Source organism: Zonotrichia albicollis, chromosome 34, assembly GCF_047830755.1.
Source record: "Zonotrichia albicollis isolate bZonAlb1 chromosome 34, bZonAlb1.hap1, whole genome shotgun sequence".
Lineage (NCBI taxonomy): Eukaryota > Metazoa > Chordata > Aves > Passeriformes > Passerellidae > Zonotrichia > Zonotrichia albicollis.
Window position 1 is genome coordinate 1,798,794 of NC_133852.1, and position 24,264 is coordinate 1,823,057.

The 24,264-nt window shown below is 48.6% G+C and overlaps 2 protein-coding genes across 4 annotated transcripts in view; one reads left to right on the top strand and one right to left on the bottom strand.

Annotated features, from left to right (window-relative positions):
- The window catches only part of DPF2 (double PHD fingers 2), a 29,468-nt gene extending 7,474 nt beyond the window's left edge, over positions 1-21,994 (top strand). The window contains exons 4-13 of one of the 3 annotated variants that reach the window (XM_074531255.1): positions 2,382-2,407; positions 2,738-2,875; positions 7,749-7,841; positions 10,505-10,583; positions 12,216-12,257; positions 14,822-14,959; positions 16,284-16,412; positions 17,826-17,938; positions 19,618-19,699; positions 20,549-21,994. In XM_074531255.1, coding sequence (XP_074387356.1) covers positions 2,382-2,407; positions 2,738-2,875; positions 7,749-7,841; positions 10,505-10,583; positions 12,216-12,257; positions 14,822-14,959; positions 16,284-16,412; positions 17,826-17,938; positions 19,618-19,699; positions 20,549-20,625 — 917 coding nt within the window. In that variant the 3' untranslated portion in view covers positions 20,626-21,994. Of the gene's footprint in view, positions 1-2,381; positions 2,408-2,711; positions 2,876-7,748; positions 7,842-10,504; positions 10,584-12,215; positions 12,258-14,821; positions 14,960-16,283; positions 16,413-17,825; positions 17,939-19,617; positions 19,700-20,548 lie in introns of all 3 variants that reach the window. The other 2 variants (XM_074531254.1, XM_074531256.1) reach the window with 2 other exon arrangements.
- A 1,403-nt stretch (positions 21,995-23,397) lies between these two features.
- Positions 23,398-24,264, bottom strand: part of LOC141726396 (solute carrier family 22 member 6-like) — a 12,062-nt gene continuing 11,195 nt past the window's right edge. Inside the window, exon 11 of the mRNA XM_074531261.1 lies at positions 23,398-23,906. Coding sequence (XP_074387362.1) covers positions 23,837-23,906 — 70 coding nt within the window. The 3' untranslated portion in view covers positions 23,398-23,836. The remainder of the gene's footprint in view (positions 23,907-24,264) is intronic.

The window sequence follows — 24,264 nt, forward strand, 5'->3', positions numbered from 1 at the left end:
CATTTTTCTCTGGGTTTTTTCCCCATTTTCCTCTGGGTTTTTCCCCATTTTCCTCTGGGTTTCCCCCCATTTTCCTCTGGGTTTCCCCCGATTTTTCTCTGGGTTTTTCCCCATTTTTCTCTGGGTTTCCCCCCATTTTTCTCTGGGTTTTTCCCCATTTTTCTCTGGGTTTCCCCCCATTTTTCTCTGGGTTTCTCCTCATTTTCCTCTGGGTTTTTTTTCCCCATTTCCCCCTTCTGTTTTTCCCCATTTTTCTCTGGGTTTTTCTCCATTTTCCCCCCATTGTTTTATCCCTGTTTTTCCCCATTGTTTATCCCCGTTTTCCTCTGGGTTTTTCCCCATTTTTCTCTTGGTTTTTTCCCATTTTCCTCTGAGTTTTTTTCCCCATTTTCCCCTTCTGTTTTTCCCCATTTTTCTCTGGGTTTTTTCCCCATTTTCCCCTTCTGTTTTTCCCCATTTTCCTCTGGGTTTCCCCCCATTTTTCTCTGGTTTTTTCCCCATTTTTCTCTGGGTTTTTCTCCATTTTCCCCCCCATTGTTTTATCCCCGTTTTTCCCCATTGTTTATCCCCATTTTCCTCTGGGTTTTTCCCCATTTTCCCCTTCTGTTTTTCCCCATTTTTCTCTTGGTTTTTTCCCATTTTCCTCTGGGTTTTTTTCCCCATTTTCCCCTTCTGTTTTTCCCCATTTTTCTCTGGGTTTTTTCCCCATTTTTCTCTGGGTTTCTCCTCATTTTTCTCTGGGTTTCCCCCCATTTTTCTCTGGGTTTTTCCCCATTTTTCTCTGTGTTTTTCTCCATTTTTCTCTGGGTTTTTCCCCATTTTTCTCTGTGTTTTTCTCCATTTCCCCCTTCTGTTTTTCCCCATTTTTCTCTGGGTTTTTCTCCATTTTCCCCTCATTGTTTTATCCCCGTTTTTCCCCATTGTTTATCCCCATTTTCCTCTGGGTTTTTTCCCATTTTTCTCTTGGTTTTTTCCCATTTTCCTCTGGGTTTTTTTCCCCATTTTCCCCTTCTGTTTTTCCCCATTTTTCTCTGGGTTTTTTCCCCATTTTCCTCTGGGTTTCTCCCCATTTTCCTCTGGGTTTTTTCCCCATTTTCCTCTGGGTTTCCCCCCATTTTCCTCTGGGTTTCCCCCCATTTTTCTCTGGGTTTCCCCCCATTTTTCTCTAGGTTTTTCCCCATTTTTCTCTGGGTTTTTTCTCCATTTTCCTCTGGGTTTTTCCCCATTTTTCTCTGGGTTTCCCCCCATTTTTCTCTTGGTTTTTTCCCATTTTCCTCTGAGTTTTTTCCCCATTTTCCCCTTCTGTTTTTCCCCATTTTCCTCTGGGTTTCTCCCCATTTTTCTCTGGGTTTTTTCCCCATTTTCCTCTGGGTTTCCCCCCATTTTTCTCTGGTTTTTTCCCCATTTTTCTCTGGGTTTTTCTCCATTTTCCCCCCATTGTTTTATCCCTGTTTTTCCCCATTGTTTATCCCCATTTTCCTCTGGGTTTTTCCCCATTTTTCTCTGGGTTTCCCCCCATTTTCCTCTGGGTTTTTCCCCATTTTTCTCTGGTTTTTTCCCCATTTTTCTCTGGGTTTTTCTCCATTTCCCCCTTATGTTTTTCCCCATTTTTCTCTGGGTTTTTCTCCATTTTCCCCCCATTGTTTTATCCCCGTTTTTCCCCATTGTTTATCCCCATTTTCCTCTGGGTTTTTCCCCATTTTCCTCTTGGTTTTTTCCCATTTTCCTCTGGGTTTTTTTCCCCATTTTCCCCTTCTGTTTTTCCCCATTTTTCTCTGGGTTTTTCCCCATTTTTCTCTGGGTTTTCCCCCATTTTTCTCTGGGGTTTTTCCCCATTTTCCTCTGAGTTTCCTCCCATTTTTCTCTGGGTTTTTCCCCATTTTTCTCTGTTTTTTTTTCTCCATTTTTCTCTGGGTTTTTCCCCATTTTTCTCTGGGTTTTCCCCATTTTTCTCTGGGTTTTTTCCCATTGTTTTCTGGGGTTTTCCCCATTTCCCCCCATTGTTTTTCCCCGTTTTTTCTGTTGTTTTTCCCATCCCAGACACGGAGCAGGCTCAGAAGAAGGAGGCGCTGCTGGCGCAGGACGGCAGCAGCCTCGAGGCGCTGCCATTCACCCCCATTGTTTTACCCCATTATTTTCCCCCATTTCTCCCTGGATTTTTGCCCATTTTCCCCGGGATTTTTGCCCATTTTCCCCTGGTTTCACCCCAATATTTTCTCCCCTCTCAGACACGGACCAGACCCTGAAGAAGGAGGCTCTGCTGGCGCAGGACGGCAGCAGCCTCGAGGCGCTGCCATTCATCCCCATTGTTTTACCCCATTTTTCCCCGGGATTTTTTCCCATTTTCCCCTGGTTTCACCCCAATATTTTCCCATTCCCAGACACAGAGCAGGCCCTGAAGAAGGAGGTGCTGCTGGCGCAGGACGGGAGCAGCCTGGAGGCGCTGCCATTCACCCCCATTGTTTTACCCCATTGTTTTCCCCCATTTCTCCCTGGATTTTTGCCCATTTTTCCCCGGGATTTTTTCCCATTTTTCCATGTTTTCACCCCAATATTTTCCCATCCCAGACACGGATCAGGCCCTGAAGAAGGAGGCGCTGCTGGCGCAGGACGGCAGCAGCCTGGAGGCGCTGCCATTCACCCCCATTGTTTTACCCCATGGATTTTTTCCCGTTTTTCCCTGTTTTCACCCCAATATTTTCCCATCCCAGACACAGACCAGGCCCTGAAGAAGGAGGCTTTGCTGGCGCAGGACGGGAGCAGCCTCGAGGCGCTGCTCAGGACCGATGCCCTGGACAAGCGCTCCCTGCCCGACGCGCGCGGGGACGACGAGAGCCTGGGCGAGTTCCCGGTCACCAACAGCCGCGCCCGCAAGGTGGCGCCGGGCTCCAGGGGGGATTCGGGATGTTGGGAATGACAACGGGAATTTGGGAATTCCAATGGGAATTCGGGATATTGGGGATTACAGCAGGAATTCAGGATATTGGGAATGACAGCAGGAATTTGGGGATGACAGAGGGAATTTGGGATATTGGGAATTACAGCGGGAATTCGGGATATTGGGAATGACAGCGGGAATTTGGGATAGTGGGAATTTCAGTGGGAATTCGGGATATTGGGGATTCCAGTGGGAATTTGGGAATGACAGCGGGAATTCGGGATAGTGGGAATTCCAGTGGGAATTTGGGAATTCCAATGGGAATTTGGGAATTCCAATGGGAATTCGGGATATTGGGAATTACAGTGTGAATTTGGGATATTGGGGATTACAGTGGGAATTTGGGATATTGGGGATGACAACAGGAATTTGGGATATTGGGAATTTCAGTGGGGATTCGGGATATTGGGGATTACAGAGGGAATTCGGGATATTGGGAATTACAGCGGGAATTTGGGGATTCCAGCGGGAATTCGGGATATTGGGGATTCCAGTGGGAATTTGGGATATTGGGAATTCCAGTGGAAATTTGGGAATGACAACAGGAATTGGGAATTTCGGATATTGGGATTTCCAGATGGGAATTTGGGAATTCCAATGGGAATTCGGGATATTGGGAATTCCAGTGGGAATTTGGGAATTCCAGTGGGAATTCGGGAATTACAACGGGAATTCGGGATATTGGGGATTCCAGCGGGAATTTGGGAGTTCCAGTGGGAATTTGGGATATCGGGGATTCCAGTGGGAATTCGGGATATTGGGGATTACAGTGGGAATTCGGGATATTGGGAATTCCAGTGGGAATTTGGGAATGACAACAGGAATTGGGAATTTGGGTTATTGGGATTTCCAGATGGGAATTTGGGAATTCCAGTGGGAATTCAGGATATTGGGAATTCCAGCGGGAATTCAGGATATTGGGAATTACAGTGTGAATTTGGGATAGTAGGGATTACAGTGGGAATTTGGGATATTGGGGATGACAACAGGAATTTGGGATATTGGGAATTTCAGTGGGGATTCGGGATATTGGGAATTACAACAGGAATTTGGGATATTGGGAATTACAACGGGAATTTGGGAATTACAATGGGAATTTGGGATATTGGGGATTACAGAGGGAATTTGGGATATTGGGAATTACAGCGGGAATTCGGGATATTGGGGATTCCAGTGGGAATTTGGGATAACGGGAATGACAGCGGGAATTCGGGATAGTGGGAATTCCAGTGGGAATTTGGGAATTCCAGCGGGAATTCGGGAATTACAGCGGGAATTTGGGAATGACAGTGGGAATTTGGGATTTTGGGAATTCCAGAGGGAATTCGGGATATTGGGGATTCCAGTGGGAATTTGGGAATTCCAATGGGAATTCGGGATATTGGGGATTCCAGTGGGAATTTGGGAATTCCAGTGAGAATTTGGGATATTGGGAATTACAACGGGAATTCGGGATATTGGGAATGACAACAGGAATTTGGGAATTCCAGTGGGAATTTGGGATATTGGGGATTCCAGTGGGAATTCGGGATATTGGGGATTCCATTGGGAATTTGGGAATGACAACGGGAATTCAGGATATTGGGAATTCCAGTGGGAATTTGGGGATTCCAGCGGGAATTCGGGATATTGGGAATTCCAGTGGGAATTTGGGAATGACAATGGGAATTCGGGATATTGGGAATTCCAGCGGGGATTGGGGATATTGGGAATGACAACAGGAATTTGGGGATTCCCGCAGGAATTCGGGATATTGGGAATTCCAGATGGGAATTTGGGATATTGGGAATTGCAACAGGAATTTCGGAATGACAACGGGAATTCAGGATATTGGGAATTCCAGTGGGAATTTGGGAATGACAACAGGAATTTGGGATATTGGGAATTCCAGTGGGAATTCGGGAATTCCAGCGGGAATTCGGGATATTGGGAACTACAGCGGGAATTCGGGAATTACAGCGGGAATTTGGGAATGACAAAGGGAATTTGGGATATTTGGGAATTCCAGTGGGAATTTGGGAATGACAACGGGAATTTGGGATATTGGGAATTCCAGAAGGAATTCGGGATATTGGGGATTCTAGCGGGAATTCGGGATATTGGGAATTACAACGGGAATTTGGAAATGACAACAGGAATTTGGGAATGACAGCGGCAATTCGGGGTATTGGGAATTCCAGTGGGGATTTGGGAAATTGGGGATTCCAGTGGGAATTCGGGATATTGGGAATTCCAGTGGGAATTTGGGATATTGGGGATTACAGAGGGAATTCAGGATATTGGGAATTCCAGCGGGAATTTGGGATATTGGGAATGACAACAGGAATTTGGGAATTCCAATGGGAATTTGGGATATTGGGAATTACAGCGGGAATTTGGGATTTTGGGAATTCCAGAGGGAATTCGGGATATTGGGAATGACAGTGGGAATTTGGGATATTGGGAATTCCAGAGGGAATTCGGGATATTGGGAATTACAGCGGGAATTTGGGATTTTGGGAATTCCAGAGGGAATTCGGGATATTGGGAATGACAGTGGGAATTTGGGATATTGGGAATTCCAGAGGGAATTCGGGATATTGGGAATTACAGCGGGAATTTGGGATTTTGGGAATTCCAGAGGGAATTCGGGATATTGGGAATGACAGTGGGAATTTGGGATATTGGGAATTCCAATGGGAATTCCAACGGGAATTCGGGATATTGGGAATGACAACAGGAATTTGGGAATTCCAGTGGGAATTTGGGATATTGGGAATGACAGCGGGAATTCGGGATATTGGGGATTCCAGTGGGAATTTGGGATATTGGGGATTCCAGTGGGAATTACAGCAGGAATTTGGGAATTCCAGTGGGAATTCGGGATATTGGGATTTCCAGTGGGAATTTGGGATATTGGGAATTACAACGGGAATTTGGAAATGACAACAGGAATTTGGGAATGACAGCGGCAATTCGGGGTATTGGGAATTCCAGTGGGAATTTGGGGATTCCAATGGGAATTTGGGATATTGGGAATTACAGCGGGAATTTGGGGATTCCAGCGGGAATTCGGGATAGTGGGAATTTCCGTGGGAATTCGGGATATTGGGAATTTCAGTGGGAATTCGGGATATTGGGAATGACAACAGGAATTTGGGATATTGGGAATTTCAGTGAGAATTTGGGAATGACAGTGGGGATTCGGGATATTGGGAATTCCAGTGGGAATTCGGGATATTGGGAATTCCAGTGGGAATTTGGGAATGACAACAGGAATTGGGAATTTGGGATATTGGGATTTCCAGATGGGAATTTGGGATATTGGGAATTGCAACAGGAATTTCGGAATGACAACGGGAATTCGGGATATTGGGAATTCCAGTGGGAATTCAGGATATTGGGAATTCCAGTGGGAATTTGGGAATGACAAAGGGAATTTGGGATATTGGGAATTCCAGATGGGAATTTGGGAATTCCAGTGGGAATTCAGGATATTGGGAATTCCAGAGGGAATTTGGGAATGACAGCGGGAATTTGGGATATTGGGAATTCCAGTGGGAATTCAGGATATTGGGAATTCCAGAGGGAATTTGGGAATGACAACAGGAATTTGGGATATTGGGAATTCCAGCGGGAATTCGGGAATTCCAGCGGGAATTCGGGATAGTGGGAACTACAGCGGGAATTCGGGAATTACAGCAGGAATTTGGGAATGACAAAGGGAATTCGGGATATTGAGAATGACAACAGGAATTTGGGGATCCCAGAAGGAATTCAGGATATTGGGAATTCCAGCGGGAATTCGGGATATTGGGAATTACAGCGGGAATTTGGGAATTCCAACGGGAATTTGGGATATTGGGAATTACAACGGGAATTCGGGATATTGGGAATTTCAGTGAGAATTTGGGAATGACAGCGGGAATTCGGGATATTGGGAGTTCCAGTGGGAATTTGGGAATTCCAGCGGGAATTCGGGATATTGGGAATTACAGCGGGAATTTGGGATAGTGGGAATTTCAGTGGGAATTCGGGATTTTGGGAATTCCAGAGGGAATTCAGGATATTGGGGATTCCAGCGGGGATTGGGGATATTGGGAATTACAACGGGAATTCGGGATATTGGGGATTCCAGTGGGAATTTGGGATATTGGGAATGACAGTGGGAATTCGGGATTTTGGGAATTCCAGCGGGAATTCGGGATATCGGGAATTACAACGGGAATTTGGGAATTTAGGAATTACAACAGGAATTTGGGAATTCCAGCAGGAATTCGGGATATTGGGAGTTCCAGTGGGAATTTGGGAATTCCAGTGGGAGTTCGGGATATTGGGAATTCCAGATGGGAATTCAGGATAATGGGAATTCCAATGGGAATTTGGGATACCGGGAATTCCAACGGGAATTTGGGATACCAGGAACTCTGGGAATTCAGGATGCCAGGAATTCTGGGAATTTGGGATACTGGGAATTCCAGCAGCAGCTTGGGATCCTGGGAATTCCAATGGGAACTGGGAACTTTGGGATCCTGGCAATTCCAAAGAGGAATTTGGGATTTATGTTGACATTCCAGTGGGAATTGGGAATTCAGGATCCTGGGAATTCCAGCTGGGAACTCGGGATCCTGGGAGTTCCAGTGGAAATTTGGGATACCAGGAATTCCAGCAGGAACTCAGGCTGCTGGAAATTCCAATGGGAATTGGGAATTTGGGATACTGGGAATTCCAGCTGTGGCCCTTCTACATCCCCTCCTGTTTTCCCATTTTTCCCATTTTTCATTTTCCCATTTTTTCCCATTTTCCCCCATTTTCCCCATTTCCCCTCCAGCGGATCCTGGAGCCCGAGGATTTCCTGGACGATCTGGACGATGAGGATTACGAGGAGGACACGCCCAAGCGGAGAGGGAAGGGCAAGGCCAAGGTGGGAAATTCCCAAAAATCCACAGAAATCCCACACAATTCCCAAAATCCCCCACAATTCCCAAAAATCCCAGACAGTTCCAGAAATCCCACACAATTCCCAAAAATCCCACACAATTCCCAGAAATCCCAGGCAATTCCCAAAAATCCCATGCAATTCCCAGAAATCCCACACAATTCTCAAAAATCCCATGCAATTCTCAAAAATCCCACGCAATTCCCAAAAATCCCAGACAGACAATTCCCAAAAATCCCAGACATTTCCCAAAAATCCCAGACAATTCCCAAAAATCCCACACAATTCCCAAAAATCCCAGACAGTTCCAGAAATCCCCCACAATCCCCAAAAATCCCATGCAATTCCCAAAAATCCCAGACAGTCTCAAAAATCCCACACAATTCCCAGAAATCCCCCACAATTCCCAAAAATCCCAGACAATTCCCAGAAATCCCAGACAATTCCCAAAAATATCAGACAATTCCCAAAAATCCCACGCAATTCCCAAAAATCCCACACAATTCCCAAAAATCCCATGCAATTCCCAAAAATCCCACACAATTCCCAAAAATTCCAGGCAATTCCCAAAAATCCCACACAATTCCCAAAAATTCCACACAATCCCCAAAAATCCACACAATTCCCAAAAATCCCAGACAGACAATTCCCAAAAATCCCAGGCAATTCCCAGAAATCCCACACAATTCCCAAAAATCCCACACAATTCCCAGAAATCCCACACAATTCCCAAAAATCCCACACAATTCCCAAAAATCCCAGGCAATTCCCAAAAATTCCACACAATTCCCAAAAATCCCACACAATTCCCAGAAATCCCACACAATTCCCGAAAATACCACACAATTCTCAAAAATCCCACACAATTCCCAAAAAACCCAGACAATTCCCAGAAATCCCCCACAATCCCCAAAAATCCCAGACAGTTCCAGAAATCCCATGCAATTCCCAAAAATCCCACACAATCCCCAAAAATCCCAGACAGACAATTCCCAAAAATCCCCCACAATTCCCAGAAATCCCACACAATTCCCAAAAATCCCATGCAATTCCCAAAAATCCCAGGCAATCCCCAAAAATCCCAGACAGACAATTCCCAAAAATCCCACACAATTCCCAAAAATCCCAGACAGACAATTCCCAAAAATCCCAGACGATGCCCAAAAATCCCAGACAATTCCCAAAAATCCCAGGCAATTCCCAGAATCCCACACAATTCCCAAAAATCCCAGACAGACAATTCCCAAAAATCCCAGGCAATTCCCAAAAATTCCACGCAATTCCCAAAAATCCCAGGCAATTCCCAGAATCCCACACAATTCCCAAAAATCCCAGGCAATTCCCAGAAATCCCACACAATCCCGCAAAATCCCAGACAGACAATTCCCAAAAATCCCACACAATTCCCAAAAATCCCACACAATCCCCAAAAATCCCAGGCAATTCCCAAAAATCCCACGCAATTCCCAGAAATCCCACACAATTCCCAAAAATCCCAGACAGACAATTCCCAAAAATCCCAGGCAATTCCCAAAAATCCCACACAATTCTCAAAAATCCCAGGCAGACAATTCCCAAAAAATCCACACAATCCCCCAAAATCCCAGATAGATAATTCCCAAAAAATCCCCGGCAATTCTCAAAAATCCCACACAATTCCCAGAAATCCCAGACAATTCTCAAAAATCCCACACAATTCCCAGAAATCCCACACAATCCCCAAAAATCCCAGACAGACAATTCCCAAAAATCCCAGGCAATTCCCAGAAATCCCACACAATTCCCAAAAACCCCACACAATTCCCAAAAATCCCAGGCAATCCCAGAAATCCCACACAATTCCCAAAAATCCCACACAATCCCCAAAAATCCCACACAATTCCCAAAAATCCCACACAATTCTCAAAAATCCCAGGCAATCCCCAAAAATCCCACTCAATTCCCAAAAATCCCACACAATCCCCAAAAATCCCAGACAGACAATTCCCAAAAATCCCAGGCAATTCCCAAAAATCCCAGGCAATTCCCAAAAATCCCACACAATCCCCAAAAATCCCAGGCAATTCCCAAAAATCCCACACAATTCCCAAAAATCCACAAAAATCCCACACAATTCCCAAAAATCCCCCACAATCCCAAAAATCCCAGGCAATTCCCAAAAATCCCAGACAATTCCAGAAATCCCACACAATTCCCAAAAATCCCAGACAATTCCCAAAAATCCCACACAATTCCCAAAAATCCCACACAATTCCCAAAAATCCCACACAATCCCCAGAAATCCCACACAATTCCTGTAACAAAACCCCACCAAAACCGAGATTTCCACCTCATTTTCCCCAAATTCCCGGGGATTTTTGCCCACTTTCCCCAGATTTTGGGCGATTTTTGCCCATTTTCCCCTCATTTTCCCCAGATTTTGGGGGATCTTTGCCCACTTTCCCCCGATTTTGGGGGATCTTTGCCCACTTTCCCCAGATTTTGGGGGATTTTTGTCCATTTTCCCCAGATTTTGGGCCATTTTTGCCCATTTCCCCACATTTTAGACGATTTTCGGCCGTTTCCGCGCCCTCCCCACCAGGGGGCGCTGCTCCCTCGCTCCTGCCCCGCTGCCGGCGCGGATTTTGCCCCAATTTTGGGTTTTTCAGGGCAAAGGCGTCGGGGGCGCCCGGAAGAAGCTCGAGGCCGCCATCCTGGAGGACCGGGACAAACCCTACGCCTGCGACAGTGAGTGGGGCTGGGGGGGCTGGGGGCGTTTGGGGGTCCTGGGGGGTCCTGGGGGGTCCTGGGGGGGCAGAGACCCCAGGGAGGGCAGGGCTGGATGGGGGGGGCACACTGGGAATGCTGCGAATGCAAAAACCAGGGTAAAAACAGGTTAAAAACGGGTTAAAAAAGGGTTAAAAAGGGGTTAAAAACAGGTTAAAATCAGGATAAAAATCTGGATATAACCAGGGTTAAAATCTGGATAAAACCTGGACAAAACCAGGATAAAACCAGGATAAAAACCAGGGTAAAAACGGGTTAAAAAAGGGTTAAAAAGGGGTTAAAAACAGGATAAAATCTGGATAAAACCAGGGTTAAACCAGGATATAACCAGGGTTAAAATCTGGATAAAACCTGGACAAAACCAGGTTAAAACCAGGATGAAACCAAGGGTAAAAGCAGGATAAAACTTGGTTAAAACCAGGACAAAATCCAGGATAAAATCAGGCTAAAACCAGGATGAAACCAGGTTAAAACCAGGGCAAAAACCAGGATAAAAAGAGGATAAAAACCAGAATAAAACCAGGTTAAAACCTGGATAAAAACCTGGATAAAACCAGGGTAAAATCAGGATAAAACCAGGTTAAAACCAGCATAAAACCAGGATAAAAACAGGATAAAAACCAGGATAAAAACCTGGACAAAACCAGTATAAAAACAGGATAAAAACCAGGATAAAAACCAGGTTAAACCCTGGATAAAACCAGGATGAAACCAGGGTTAAAACCAGTTTAAAACCTGGATAAAAACCAGGATAAAACCTGGATAAAAACCAGGATAAAAACCTGGATAAAACCTGGATAAAACCAGGTTAAACCCTGGATAAAACCAGGATAAAACCTGGATAAAACCAGGATTAAACTTTGATAAAACCAGGATAAAAACCAGGATAAAACCTGGATAAAAACCAGGATAAAACCCAAGTTAAACCAGGTTAAACCCTGGATAAAAACCAGAATAAAACCCAAGTTAAACCAGGTTAAACCCTGGATAAAAACCAGAATAAAAACCAGGTTAAACCAGGTTAAACCCTGGATAAAAACCAGAATAAACCCTGGATAAAAACCAGGATAAAATCTGGATGAAACCAGGACAAAAACCAGAATAAAAAACAAGTTAAACCAGGATAAAACCTGGATAAAACCTGGATAAAAACCAGGACAAAACGTGGATAAAATCAGGATAAAACCAGGACAAAACCTGGATAAAATCAGGATAAAACCAGGACAAAAACCAGAATAAAAACCAAGTTAAACCAGGTTAAACCCTGGATAAAACCCAGGCTAAACCCAGGTTAAACCCAGGTTAAACCCTGGATAAAACCCAGGGTAAACCCTGGATAAAACCCAGGTTAAACCCAGGCTAAACCCAGGTTAAACCCAGGCTAAACCCGGGCTAACCCCAGGCTGACCCCAGGTTAAAGCTCCATCCCGGGCACCCCCAGGCCGGGTTTCAGCAGCGCCGGGGCCGCTGTGCAGCTGCTCCTCCTCTCTCTGCTCTCTGTGCTGCCCCTGCAGCCCCAACTCTGCCCTGGCTCCCTGTCCGTGTGTCCGTGTGTCCGTGTGTCCTCTCACGACTTCTCTTTCTGTGTTTCAGACAGTTACAAACAAAAGCATTCCTTGAAACCTCCCGACCGAGGTAGTTCCGCTCTCTCTCTCTCTCTCTCTGCTCCTTTTTCCTGCTTTTCTTCCTTTTTTTTCCTCCTTTTTTTTCCTCCTTTTTTTTTCCTCCTTTTTTATTTTTTCCCCTTTTTTTTTCCACTCCCTGCCCCCAAAACAAATCCCAGATTCCCGTGTGGAGCCCCGGGGAGGGGAGGAGGAGGAGGAGGGGGGGGGGAGGCCGAAGGCCACGGCAGCGACGTCAGAGCCCCCTGACCCCTCCCCGGCGGGGAGCGGGGCAGGAAAACAAAAATTTATTAAAATGGAACCCCCTGTGGAGGCGGCGATGGGAAAAACACGGAGTGGGGCGAGCCCAAATCCCGGGGTTTGTGCCCAAATCTCAGAGTTTGCACCCAAATCCTGGGGTTTGGGCCCAAATTCTGGAGTTTGTACCCAAATTCTGGAGTTTGTACTGAAATCCTGGGGTTGTACCCAAATCCCGGGGTTTGGGCCCAAAATCCTGGGGTTTGTACTGAAATCCTGGGGTTTGTACCCCAATTCTGGGGTTTGTACCCAAATCCTGGGGTTTGTACCCCAATTCTGGGGTTTGTACCCAAATCCTGGGGTTTGTACCCCAATTCTGGGGTTTGTACCCAAATCCTGGGGTTTGTACCCCAATTCTGGGGTTTGTACCCAAATCCTGGAGTTTGTACCCCAATTCTGGGGTTTGTACCCAAATCCTGGGGTTTGTACCCAAATTCTGGGGTTTGCACTGAAATCCTGGGGTTTGTACCCAAATCCCAGAGTTTGGGCCCAAATCCTGGGGTTTGTGCCCAAAATCCTGGGGTTTGTACCCAAATCCTGGGGTTTGTACCCAGATCCCAGAGTTTGTACCCAAATCCTGGGGTTTGTACCCAAATCCTGGGGTTTGTAATGAAATCCCGGAGTTTGTACCCAAATCCTGGAGTTTCCACCCCAAATCCCAGAGCTCGTCCCACAGTTCTGCAGTTCCCACCCCAATCCTGGAGTTTGCACCCAAATCCCGGAGTTTCCACCCCAAATCCCAGAGCTCGTCCCACAGTTCTGCAGTTCCCACCCCAATCCTGGAGTTTGCACCCAAATCCCGGAGTTTCCTCCCCAATTCCAGAGTTTGGACCCAAATTCTGCAGTTCCCACCCCAATCCCGGAGTTTCTGCCCCAAATCCTGGAGTTTGTACCAAAATCCCAGAGTTTCCACCAAAATCCCAGAGTTTCCACCAAAATCCCAGAGTTTCCACCCCAAATCCTGGAGTTTGCACCCAAATCCCGGATGCCCGTCCCTGACTGGGATTTTCCTGGGATTTTCCCGGAATATTTCCCGGAATTTTCCCGGATTTTTTCCCCGATTTCCCTGGAATTTTCCCGGGATTTTTCCCTGATTTCCCCAGGGTTTTCCGTGGATTTTTCCCTGATTTTCCCAGAATTTTCCCCGTATTTTTCCCTGATTTTCCCGGAATTTTCCCGGATTTTTTCCCCGATTTCCCCGGAATTTTCCCAGGATTTTTCCCTGATTTTCCCGGGATTTTCTGTGGAATTTTCCCCTGTTTTTCCCGGGATTTTCTGTGGAATTTTCCCTGATTTTCCCGGGATTTTCTATGGATTTTTCCCCAATTTCCCCGGGATTTTCCGTGGATTTTTCCCTGATTTTCCTGGGATTTTCTGTGGAATTTTCCCCTGTTTTTCCCGGGATTTTCTGGGATTTTCCCCTGATTTTCCCAGATTTTTTCCCTGATTTCCCCAGGGTTTTCCGTGGATTTTTCCCTGATTTTCCCGGAATTTCCTCGGATTTTTCCCTGATTTCCCCGGGATTTTCCGTGGATTTTTCCCTGATTTTCCCGGAATTTTCCCCGTATTTTTCCCTGATTTTCCCGGAATTTTCTCGGGATTTTTCCCTGATTTCCCCGGAATTTTCCCTGGATTTTTCCCTGATTTTCCCAGATTTTTTCCCTGATTTTCCCGGGATTTTCCCCTGATTTCCCGGGGTTTCCCTGATTTCCCAGTTCCCCAATTTTTCCCGGGATTTTCCGTGGATTTTTCCCTGATTTTCCCAGAATTTTCCCCGTATTTTTCCCTGATTTTCCCAGAATTTTCCCCGTATTTTTCCCTGATTTTCCCGGAATTTTCTCGGGATTTTTCCCTGATTTCCCCGGGATTTTCCGTGGATTTTTCCCTGATTTTCCCGGGATTTTCCGGGGATTTTTCCCTGATTTTCCCAGATTTTTTTCCCTGATTTCCCCGGGATTTTCCCCTGATTTCCCTGGGATTTTCCATGGATTTTCCCCTGATTTCCCGGGGTTTCCCTGGATTCCCCAGTTCCCCAATTTTTCCCTGGATTTCCCTGATTTCCCCGGGATTTTCCGTGGATTTTTCCCTGATTTTCCCGAATTTTCCCAGATTTTTTCCCTGATTTCCCCGGGATTTTTCCCCTGATTCCCCTGGATTTCCCTGATTCCCCAGTTTCCCCAATTTTTCCCGGGATTTTTCCCTGATTCCCCAGTTCCCCAATTTTCCCCTGATTTCCCTGATTCCCCAGTTTCCCCAATTTCCCCTTTCCCGCTGTTTCAGTCTGCGGGAAGCGCTACAAGAACCGGCCCGGCCTCAGCTACCACTACGCGCACTCGCACCTGGCCGAGGAGGAGGGCGACGACAAGGACGACTCGCAGCCGCCCACGCCCGTGGCGCCGCGCCCCGAGGAGCACAAATGTGAGAGAGCCCCAAAACCCCCCAAAATGGACCCAAAATTCTCCCAAAATCCCCCCAAAATTCCCCTAAAATCCCCCCAAAATTGCCCCAAAATTCTCCCAAAATTCCCCTAAAATCCCCCCAGAATTGCCCTGGGATCGAGCGGGGACACGGCCGGGGAGTTGGGAGCGGTTCCGGGGGGAATTCTGGGCCTGATCCCTGATCCTGATCCCTGATTCCTCATCCCTGATCTCTGATCTCTCATCCTTGATCCCTGATTCCTAATCCCTGATCTCTGATCCCTGTCCCTGATCCTGATCCCTGTCCCTGGTCCCTGATCCCTGATCCTGATTTCTCATCCCTAATCCCTGATACCTGATCCCTGATCCCTAATTCCTGATCCCTGATCCCTTATCCCCGATTCCTGATCCCTGATCTCTGTCCCTAATCCCTGATTCCTGATTCCTAATCCCTGTTCCCTGATCTCTGATCCTGATCTTGATCCTTGATCCCTTTCCCTTATCCCTGTTTTCCGATCCCTAATCCCTGATCCCTGTCCCTGCTCCCCAATCCCTGTTCCCTCATCCCCAATCCCAATCCCTGTCCCTGTTCCCAATCCCAATCCCAATCCCTGTCCCTGTCCCTGTCCCTGTTCCCAATCCCAATCCCTGTCCCTGTACCCAATCCCTGTCCCTGTTCCCAATCCCAATCCCTGTACCCAATCCCTGTCCCTGTCCCTGTTCCCAATCCCAATCCCTGTCCCTGTACCCAATCCCTGTCCCTGTTCCCAATCCCAATCCCTGTTCCCAATCCCTGTCCCTGTCCCTGTTCCCAATCCCAATCCCTGTCCCTGTTCCCAATCCCAATCCCCGTTCCCAATCCCTGTCCCTGTCCCAATCCCTGTCCCAATCCCTGTCCCAATCCCTGTCCCTGTCCCATCCCTGTCCCATCCCTGTCCCATCCCTGTCCCATCCCTGTCCCTGTCCCCAATCCCTGTCCCCAATCCCAATCCCTGTCCCTGTCCTGTCCCTGTCCCAATCCCATCCCCAATCCCAATCCCAATCCCAATCCCTGTCCCCAATCCCTGTCCCTGTCCCTGTCCCTGTTCCCAATCCCTGTCCCTGTCCCTGTCCCCGATCCCTGTCCCTGTCCCCGATCCCTGTCCCGTCCCTGTCCCATCCCTGTCCCTGTCCCATCCCTGTCCCTGTTCCCAATCCCTGTCCCTGTCCCTGTCCCTGATCCCTGTTCCCAATCCCTAATCCCTGTCCCTGTCCCAATCCCTGTCCCTGTTCCCAATCCCTGTCCCTGTCCCATCCCTGTCCCGTCCCTGTCTGTCCCCGCACAGCCAAGAAGGGCCCGGACGGGCTGGCGCTCCCCAACAATTACTGCGATTTCTGCCTGGGCGACTCCAAGATCAACAAGAAGACGGGACAGCCCGAGGAGCTCGTGTCGTGCTCCGACTGCGGCCGCTCCGGTCAGGCCGGACGGGGGCATGGGGGGCTGGGGGTTCCCTCTGGGATGGGGCTGGGGGTTCCCTCTGAAATGGGGCTGGGGGTGCATTGGGGGCTGGGGGTTCCCTCTGAAATGGGGCTGGGGGGCATTGGGGGCTGGGGTTCCCTCTGAAATGGGGCTGGGGGCACAGCTGGGGGCTGGGGGTTCCTTCTGAAATGGGGCTGGGGGCACAGCTGGGGGCTGGGGTCCGAGGTTTCCCTCTGGGATGGGGTTGGGATGGAGATTTGGGGTCTGGGGTCCAAGGGTTTCACTCTGGGATGGGGTTTGGGGCACATTTGGGGTCTGGGGTCCAAGGTTTCCTTCTGAAATGGAGCTGGGGGCACATTTGGGGTCAGAACCCGAGGGTTTCCATCTGTCCCCGATGTCCCCAATGTCCCCAATGTCCCCAGGCCCTCTGGATGTCCCCAGTGTCCCCAACATCCCCAATGTCCCCCTGATGTCCCTGTGTCCCCACAGTGTCCCCAATCCCCCTGGATGTCCCCATTGTCCCCAGGGCACCTGTGGTGCCTGCTGTCCCCAGTGTCCCCAACACCCCAGATCCCCCCAATGTCCCCACAAAGTCCCCAATCCCCCTGGATGTCCCCAATGTCCCCAATCCCCCCAATCCCCCCAATGTCCCAATGTCCCCAATCCCCCTGGATGTCCCCAAAGTCCCCAATCCCCCTGGATGTCCCCAATGTCCCCTGTGTCCCCAGGGCACCCCTCGTGCCTGCAGTTCACGCTGGTGATGATGGCTGCGGTGAAGACGTACCTGTCCCCAATGTCCCCAATGTCCCCAATGTCCCCCCAGTGTCCCCAACACCCCAGATCCCCCCAATGTCCCCACAAAGTCCCCAATCCCCCTGGATGTCCCCAATGTCCCCAATGTCCCCAATCCCCCCAATGTCCCCAATGTCCCCATTGTCCCCGCTGTCCCCAATCCCCCCAATGTCCCCAATGTCCCCATTGTCCCCAGGGCACCCCTCGTGCCTGCTGTCCCCAGTGTCCCCAACATCCCAGATCCCCCCAATGTCCCAATGTCCCCAATCCCCCTGGATGTCCCCAATGTCCCCAATGTCCCCAGTGTCCCCAATCCTCTTGGATATCCCCAATCCCCCCAATGTCCCCATTGTCCCCATTGTCCCCAATGTCCCCTGTGTCCCCAGGGCACCCCTCGTGCCTGCAGTTCACCCCGGTGATGATGGCTGCGGTGAAGACGTACCTGTCCCCAATGTCCCCAATGTCCCCAATCCCCCTGGATGTCCCCAATGTCCCCAATGTCCCCAATGTCCCCAATGTCCCCAATCCCCCTGGATGTCCCCAATCCCCCCATTGTCCCCAATGTCCCCTGTGTCCCCTGTGTCCCCAATGTCCCCTGTGTCCCCTGTGTCCCCAGGGCACCCCTCGTGCCTGCAGTTCACCCCGGTGATGATGGCTGCGGTGAAGACGTACCGCTGGCAGTGCATCGAGTGCAAGTGCTGCAACATCTGCGGCACCTCCGAGAACGACGTGAGTGCCCCAGAAACCGCCTGGGAGGGACAAAAAACAGCTGGGAATGGTCAAAAATCACCTGGGAATGGCCAAAAAACGACCTGGGAATGCCTTAAAATCACCTGGGGGTGCCAAAAACCACCTGGGAATGCCTTAAAACCACCTGGGAATGCCCAAAAACCACCTGGGAACGGCCCAAAAACCACCTGGGAACGGCCCAAAAACCACCTGGGAATGCCAAAAACCACCTGGGAATGGTCAAAAACCATCTGGGAACGGCCCAAAAACCACCTGGGAACGGCCCAAAAACCACCTGGGAATGCCAAAAACCACCTGGGAATGGTCAAAAACCATCTGGGAACGGCCCAAAAACCACCTGGGAATGGTCAAAAACCCCTGGGATTGCCCAAAATGCACCTGGGAATGCCAAAAACCACCTGGGAATGGCCCAAAAACCACCTGGGAATGGTCAAAAACCCCTGGGATTGCCCAAAATGCACCTGGGAATGACAAAAACCACCTGGGAATGGTCAAAAACCACCTGGGAATGCCCAAAAACCATCTGGGAATGGTCCAAAAACCACCTGGGATTGCCCAAAATACACCTGGGAATGCCAAAAACCACCTGGGAATGCCCAAAATGCACCTGGGAATGCCCAAAAAACCATCTGGGAATGGTCAAAAACCACCTGGGGGTGCCAAAAACCACCTGGGAATGGCCAAAAACCACCTGGGAACGGCCCAAAACCACCTGGGAATGGCCCAAAAACCACCTGGGAATGGTCAAAAACCACCTGGGAATGGCCAAAAACCACCTGGGAATGGTCAAAAACCACCCGGGAGGGACAAAAACCACCTGGGAATGGCCAAAAATCACCTGGGAACGGCCCAAAAACCACCTGGGATTGCCCAAAATGCACCTGGGAATGCCCAAAAAACCATCTGGGAATGGCCAAAAACTCCTGGGAATGGTCAAAAACCACCTGGGAATGCCCAAAAAACCATCTGGGAATGGCCAAAAACTCCTGGGAATGGTCAAAAACCACCTGGGAATGCCAAAAACCACATGGGAATGGTCAAAAACCACCTGGGAATGGCCAAAAACCACCTGGGAATGGCCAAAAACCACCTGGGAATGGCCCAAAATCACCTGGGAACGGCCCAAAAACCACCTGGGGGTGCCAAAAACCACCTGGGAATGCCCCAAAAAACCATCTGGGTGAGCCCAAAAATCACTTGGGGGTGCCCCAACCACCTGGGAGTGCCCAAAAAATCACCTGGGATTGCCCAAAAAATCACCTGGGATTGCCCAAAAAACCATCTGGGAATGGTCAAAAACCACCTGGGAATGGCCCAAAACCCCCTGGAACCTGGGGTTGCCCCACAATTCCCACTGGAGGCTCCTTGGTGGGGGAAATCCTTGGGGTTCAGGAGTCCATGTGAGCCAGGAATTTTATTTTTTGGGGAAAAACCCCTGGATTTGGATGATCTGCAGGATCCCAGAGCTGTTCTGGGAGAACTCTTGGAAATTAAAGAGTTTTAATCGTCCCCAAAAATCTTCCTGCCGGGAATTTCTGCCTTTCCAGAACCTTCTGGGTTCGGGGCAGGGTGGGGTGGGGGGGGGGTGGGAGAGGCTTTTTCGGGTGGGAAAATGGGAATTTGGGGAGTTTTGGGATGATGGGAATGTCCTGGGGCAGGACCAGCTGCTGTTCTGCGACGACTGCGACCGCGGCTACCACATGTACTGCCTGACGCCGCCCATGGCCGAGCCCCCCGAGGGTGAGTGCCCGACTGCACCCCAAAATCACCCTGGGGCTCCAATCCCATGGGATTGCACCCCAAAATTCACCCTGGGGCTCCAATTCCCTGGGATTGCACCCCAAAATTCACCCTGGGGCTCCAATTCCCTGGGATTGCACCCCAAAATTCACCCTGGGATTGCACCCCAAAACCTCCCTGGGGTTCTGATTCCCCAGGATCGCACCTCTAAAATTCACCCTGGGGCTCCAATCCCATGGGATTGCACCCCAAAACCTTCCTGGGGCTCCAATTCCCCGGGACTGCACCCCAAAACCTCCCTGGGGTCCCAATTCCCTGGGATTGCACCCCAAAATTCACCCTGGGGTTCCAATTCCCCGGGATTGCACCCCAAAACCTCCCTGGGGTCCCCCATCCCTCCGGGCTCTTCCTGGGTTTCCTGCTGGGATCTGGGCAGGGCTTTCATTGTCCCAAATCCTCCTCTTCCTCCTGTTCCTCCTCCTCTTCCTCCTTTTCCTCCTCCTTTTCTTCCCTCTTCTTCCTCCTCTTCTTCCTCTTCCTTCATTCTCCTTTTCCTTCTCCTTTCTTTCTTCTCCCTCTTCCTCCTCTTGGTTCTCTTCCTCCTCCTCCTCCTCCTCTTCCTCCTCCTCTTCCTCCCTCCACTTCATTCTCTTCCTTCTTCCTCCTCCTCTTCTTCCTCTCTTCTTCCTCCTGTTCCTCCTTTCTCTTCTTCCCCTCCCCATCCGCTCCTCTCTCATTAACCCCCATGATTAATTGCTGTATTAATTGGTTAATTAACGGGTTAATTAACGGGTTAATTAACTGATTAATTAACGGGTTAATTAACGGGTTAATGAACTGTTCTTGCAGGGAGCTGGAGCTGCCACCTCTGCCTGGACCTGCTCAAGGAGAAGGCGTCGATTTACCAGAACCAGAACAGCTCCTGATCCTGCTCTTCCTCCCCATCCTCATCCTCATCCTCATCCTCCCCCTCACCCCCCGTCCCTCCTCATCCTCACCCCCTCGGCTTCGGGGCCTTTTCTTTTCCCTTTTTTTTTGGGTCCTTTTCCCTTTTTTTGGGTCCTTTTCCCTTTTTTTTGGGTCCTTTTCCCCTTTTTCCCCTTTTTTGGGACTTTTTTCCCCTTTTTTTGGGTCCTTTCCACTTTTTTTTTTGGGTCTTTTCCTCTTTTTTCCCTTTTTTCCCCTTTTTTTTTGGGTATTTTCCCCCTTTTTTGGGTTTTTTTCCCTTTTTTTTTTTTTTTTGTGTCCTTTTCCCCCTTTTTCCTCCTTTTTTTCCACTTTTTTGGGGCTCCTTTTTCTTTTATTCCCCTTTTTTTTTATTTTCTTTTTTTTTATTCTCTCATTCCCTTTTCCCCCCTTTTTCCCTTATTTCTTTCACCTTTTTCCATCTTTATTTAAACTCTTCCATTCCCTTCATTCCACCTCTTTTTTTTTTTCTCCCTTTTCCCAATTTTTTCTCATTTTTTCTCAATTTTTTCCCAATTTTTGCTCCTTTTTTCCCCTCTTGACATTTTTTCTGGGGTGACCCTGCAGGGTGACATTTTTGGGGTGATGTTCATCCCTTCCTCCCCAATTCCCCGGATTTCACCCCAAAATTCACCCCCTCCCCCAAATTTCCCTTTTCCTCTTTTTTTTTGGGAATTCTGGGGCGATTTTGGGGCTTTTTTTTTTTCCCATTTTTTGAGGGATTTTTTTCCCACTTTGATTTTTATTCCATTTTCCCTCATTTTTACCCCCCCCCCCCTCAGGATCCTCCCGGCCCCTCCCCCACCAGGCCTGACCCCTCCCCCGCCCCAAACCGGGGCAGAATCCCTGGATTTGGGACAAAATGGGGCAAAACCCCCAAATTTTGGGGTGCAAAAGCCCCTTTGGGGGGCAGGGAGGGGTTGGGGGCTCTGGGAACCCCCAAAATTCCCCAAATTTTCCCCTCCCCGGGTCCCGTGGACTGAATGTGCCTGTTTTTCTAAAAAACCACAAAAATAAATGAACTTTAAAGCACCTACCTCCGAGTGCCCCTCCCCCCCTGCACCCCCAAACCCCCCGAGAGGAGCCCCCGGGATGGGCCCCAAAAACGGCAAAAATAACCCCAAAAAATGGGGAAAATAACCCAAAATAATGGGCAAAATAACCCAAAATAATGGGCAAAATAACCCAAAAAAAATCGGGCAAAATAACCCAGAAAATGGGCAAAATAACCCAAAATAATGGGCAAAATAACCCAAAAAAACCCGGGCAAAATAACAAAAAAAAATGGCCAAAATAACCCAAAATAATGGGCAAAATAACCCCCAAAAATGGGGAAAATAACCCAAAAAATGGCCAAAATAACCCCCCAAAAATGGCCAAAATAACCCCAAAAAAACCCAGGCAAAATAACCCAAAAACGGCAAAAATAACCCAAAATAATGGGCAAAATAACCCCCCAAAAAACGGGCAAAATAACAAAAAAAAAGGCCAAAATAACCCCCAAAAATGGGGAAAATTACCCCAAAAATGGGCAAAATAGCCCGAAAACCAGACAAAATAACCCAGAAATGCCCAAAATAATGCACCAAATAAAATCATCCCAAAATTACTGAAATAGAGCCCAAAGTTTGACCAAAAGAGCCCCAAAATGACCAAAGTAGCCCCAAATTTACTGAAATTCTGTTGAAATATCCCCCCAAAAACCCCAAAATGACTGAAGGAATCCAAAATTATGCAAAAAAAACCCAAAAAGAGACCAAAAGAGCCCTAAAAGCACTAAAATACCCAAAATAACCCCAAGTGACTCCAAAAACCCCAAACTTGACCAAAATACCCCCAAAATAACCCTAAAATTATTAAATCACCCCAAAGTGATGATGAATCCCCCAAAATTATTTTTAAAACCCAAAAATATCCTGAAATAAAACTCCAAATTAACCAAAATAACCCCAAAAAACCTTGGAAATTACAAATAAATGACTGAAATACCCCAAAACTGGCCTGAATAACCCCAAAAATGATTGAAAATTTTCCCCAAATTGCCCCAAATCCCCGAAATTCCCCCCGGAATTCCGGCCCATCCCGGCGCTTTCTCTCCTCCCCGTCCCCAGCGCGATTTTGGGGGGAATCGACGGCGTTTTGGCTCCAAATGGGAAATTTTCCCCCTTTTTGGTGCCCTGTCCCAAAACCGGGGGGATTCACCCCAAAAGTGACACCGGGACGGCTCCAAACGGCTCCAAACGCTCATTTTTCGTAATAAAAACAGCAAAAAATGGAGTGAGTGGGGTTTTTTTGGGGCAAAAATGAAGTTTGGGGGGAAAATGGGGGATTTTGGGGCAAAAATTGGGATTTGGGAGCACATTGTGGATTTGGGGGGAAAGTGGAGGATTTTGGGGTTGGTGCGCGCCCGGATTTGGGGTGGAAAAGCCAAATTTGGGGGGTTGGGATTGTGGTTTCTCTAAGGGCTGAGGTTGAGCGGTGCTGCCGGGTTTTGGTGTGAAAAACCCCAATTTTGGGACTGGGATGTGGTTTCCCCATCCTGAGGTTGTTCTGTCCTTTTATTTTGGGGTGAAAAACCCCAATTTTGGGATTGGGATGTGGCTTCTCCAGGGAGTTTCCATTGAGTTTGTGCCACCCTTTTTTTGGGGTGAAAAATCCCAATTTTGGGATTGGGATGTGGCTTCTCCAAGGAGTTTCCATTGAGTTTGTGCCACCCTTTTTTTGGGGTGAAAAGCCCCAATTTTGGGGTTGGGGTTTGGTTTCTCCTCAGGTTGTTCTCACCTTTTTTGGGGTTAAATCTGCCCCGTTTGGGTTTTTTTCCCCTGCCTGGAAACGCGAATTAATTCCCAGATTTATTTCGCAGCCAAATCTCCGGAATTGGGGCAAAGGCCGCCGAGCTCCAATTAACGTTAATTCCAATTAACGCCCGTTAACGAACTCCGGGGGGTCCCCAATGCCTGAGCCCCTTTTGGGGGGTGGGGACGCCCCCGAATCCCTCAGGCCCCTCCCACAACGGCCGTGGGCGGAGCCAAACCCCGAAATTCCCGAAATTCCCGAAATTCCCACGAGGTTTTATTGGGATTGAATAAATAACCCGGGGGGGGGGAGGGGCTGGGGGGACCCCAGGGGGGTCCCGGCCCCCAAATCCCCCCGGGGGTCCCAAACCCCCCCTCAGGCGCCGTCCTTGGTGCCGGGGCTGCTCAGGGGGACGGCGACGTCGTCGGCATCGAGGTGACCGGCCCTGCAGGGACCCAAAAATCCCCAAAAATCCCCAAAATCCCAGAAATGTTCGTCCTCCCCAATCCCAGAATTTTCAACCTTTCCCAAAAACTTCAGTGTTGTCCTCAAAATGTTCAGGTCTTGCTAAAAGGGTCAGCCCTTCCTGACCACACAACTTCCAACCCAAACTTTCATCCCAACCCCAAAACCTTCATTCCAACCCCAAACCTTCATTCCAACCCCAAACCTTCATCCCAACCCCAAAACCTCCATCCCATCCCAAAACCAAACTTCCAACCAATCCCAAAACTTCCAACCCCACCCCAAACCTTCATTCCAACCCCAAAACCTTCATTCCAGCCCCAAACCTCCATCCCAAC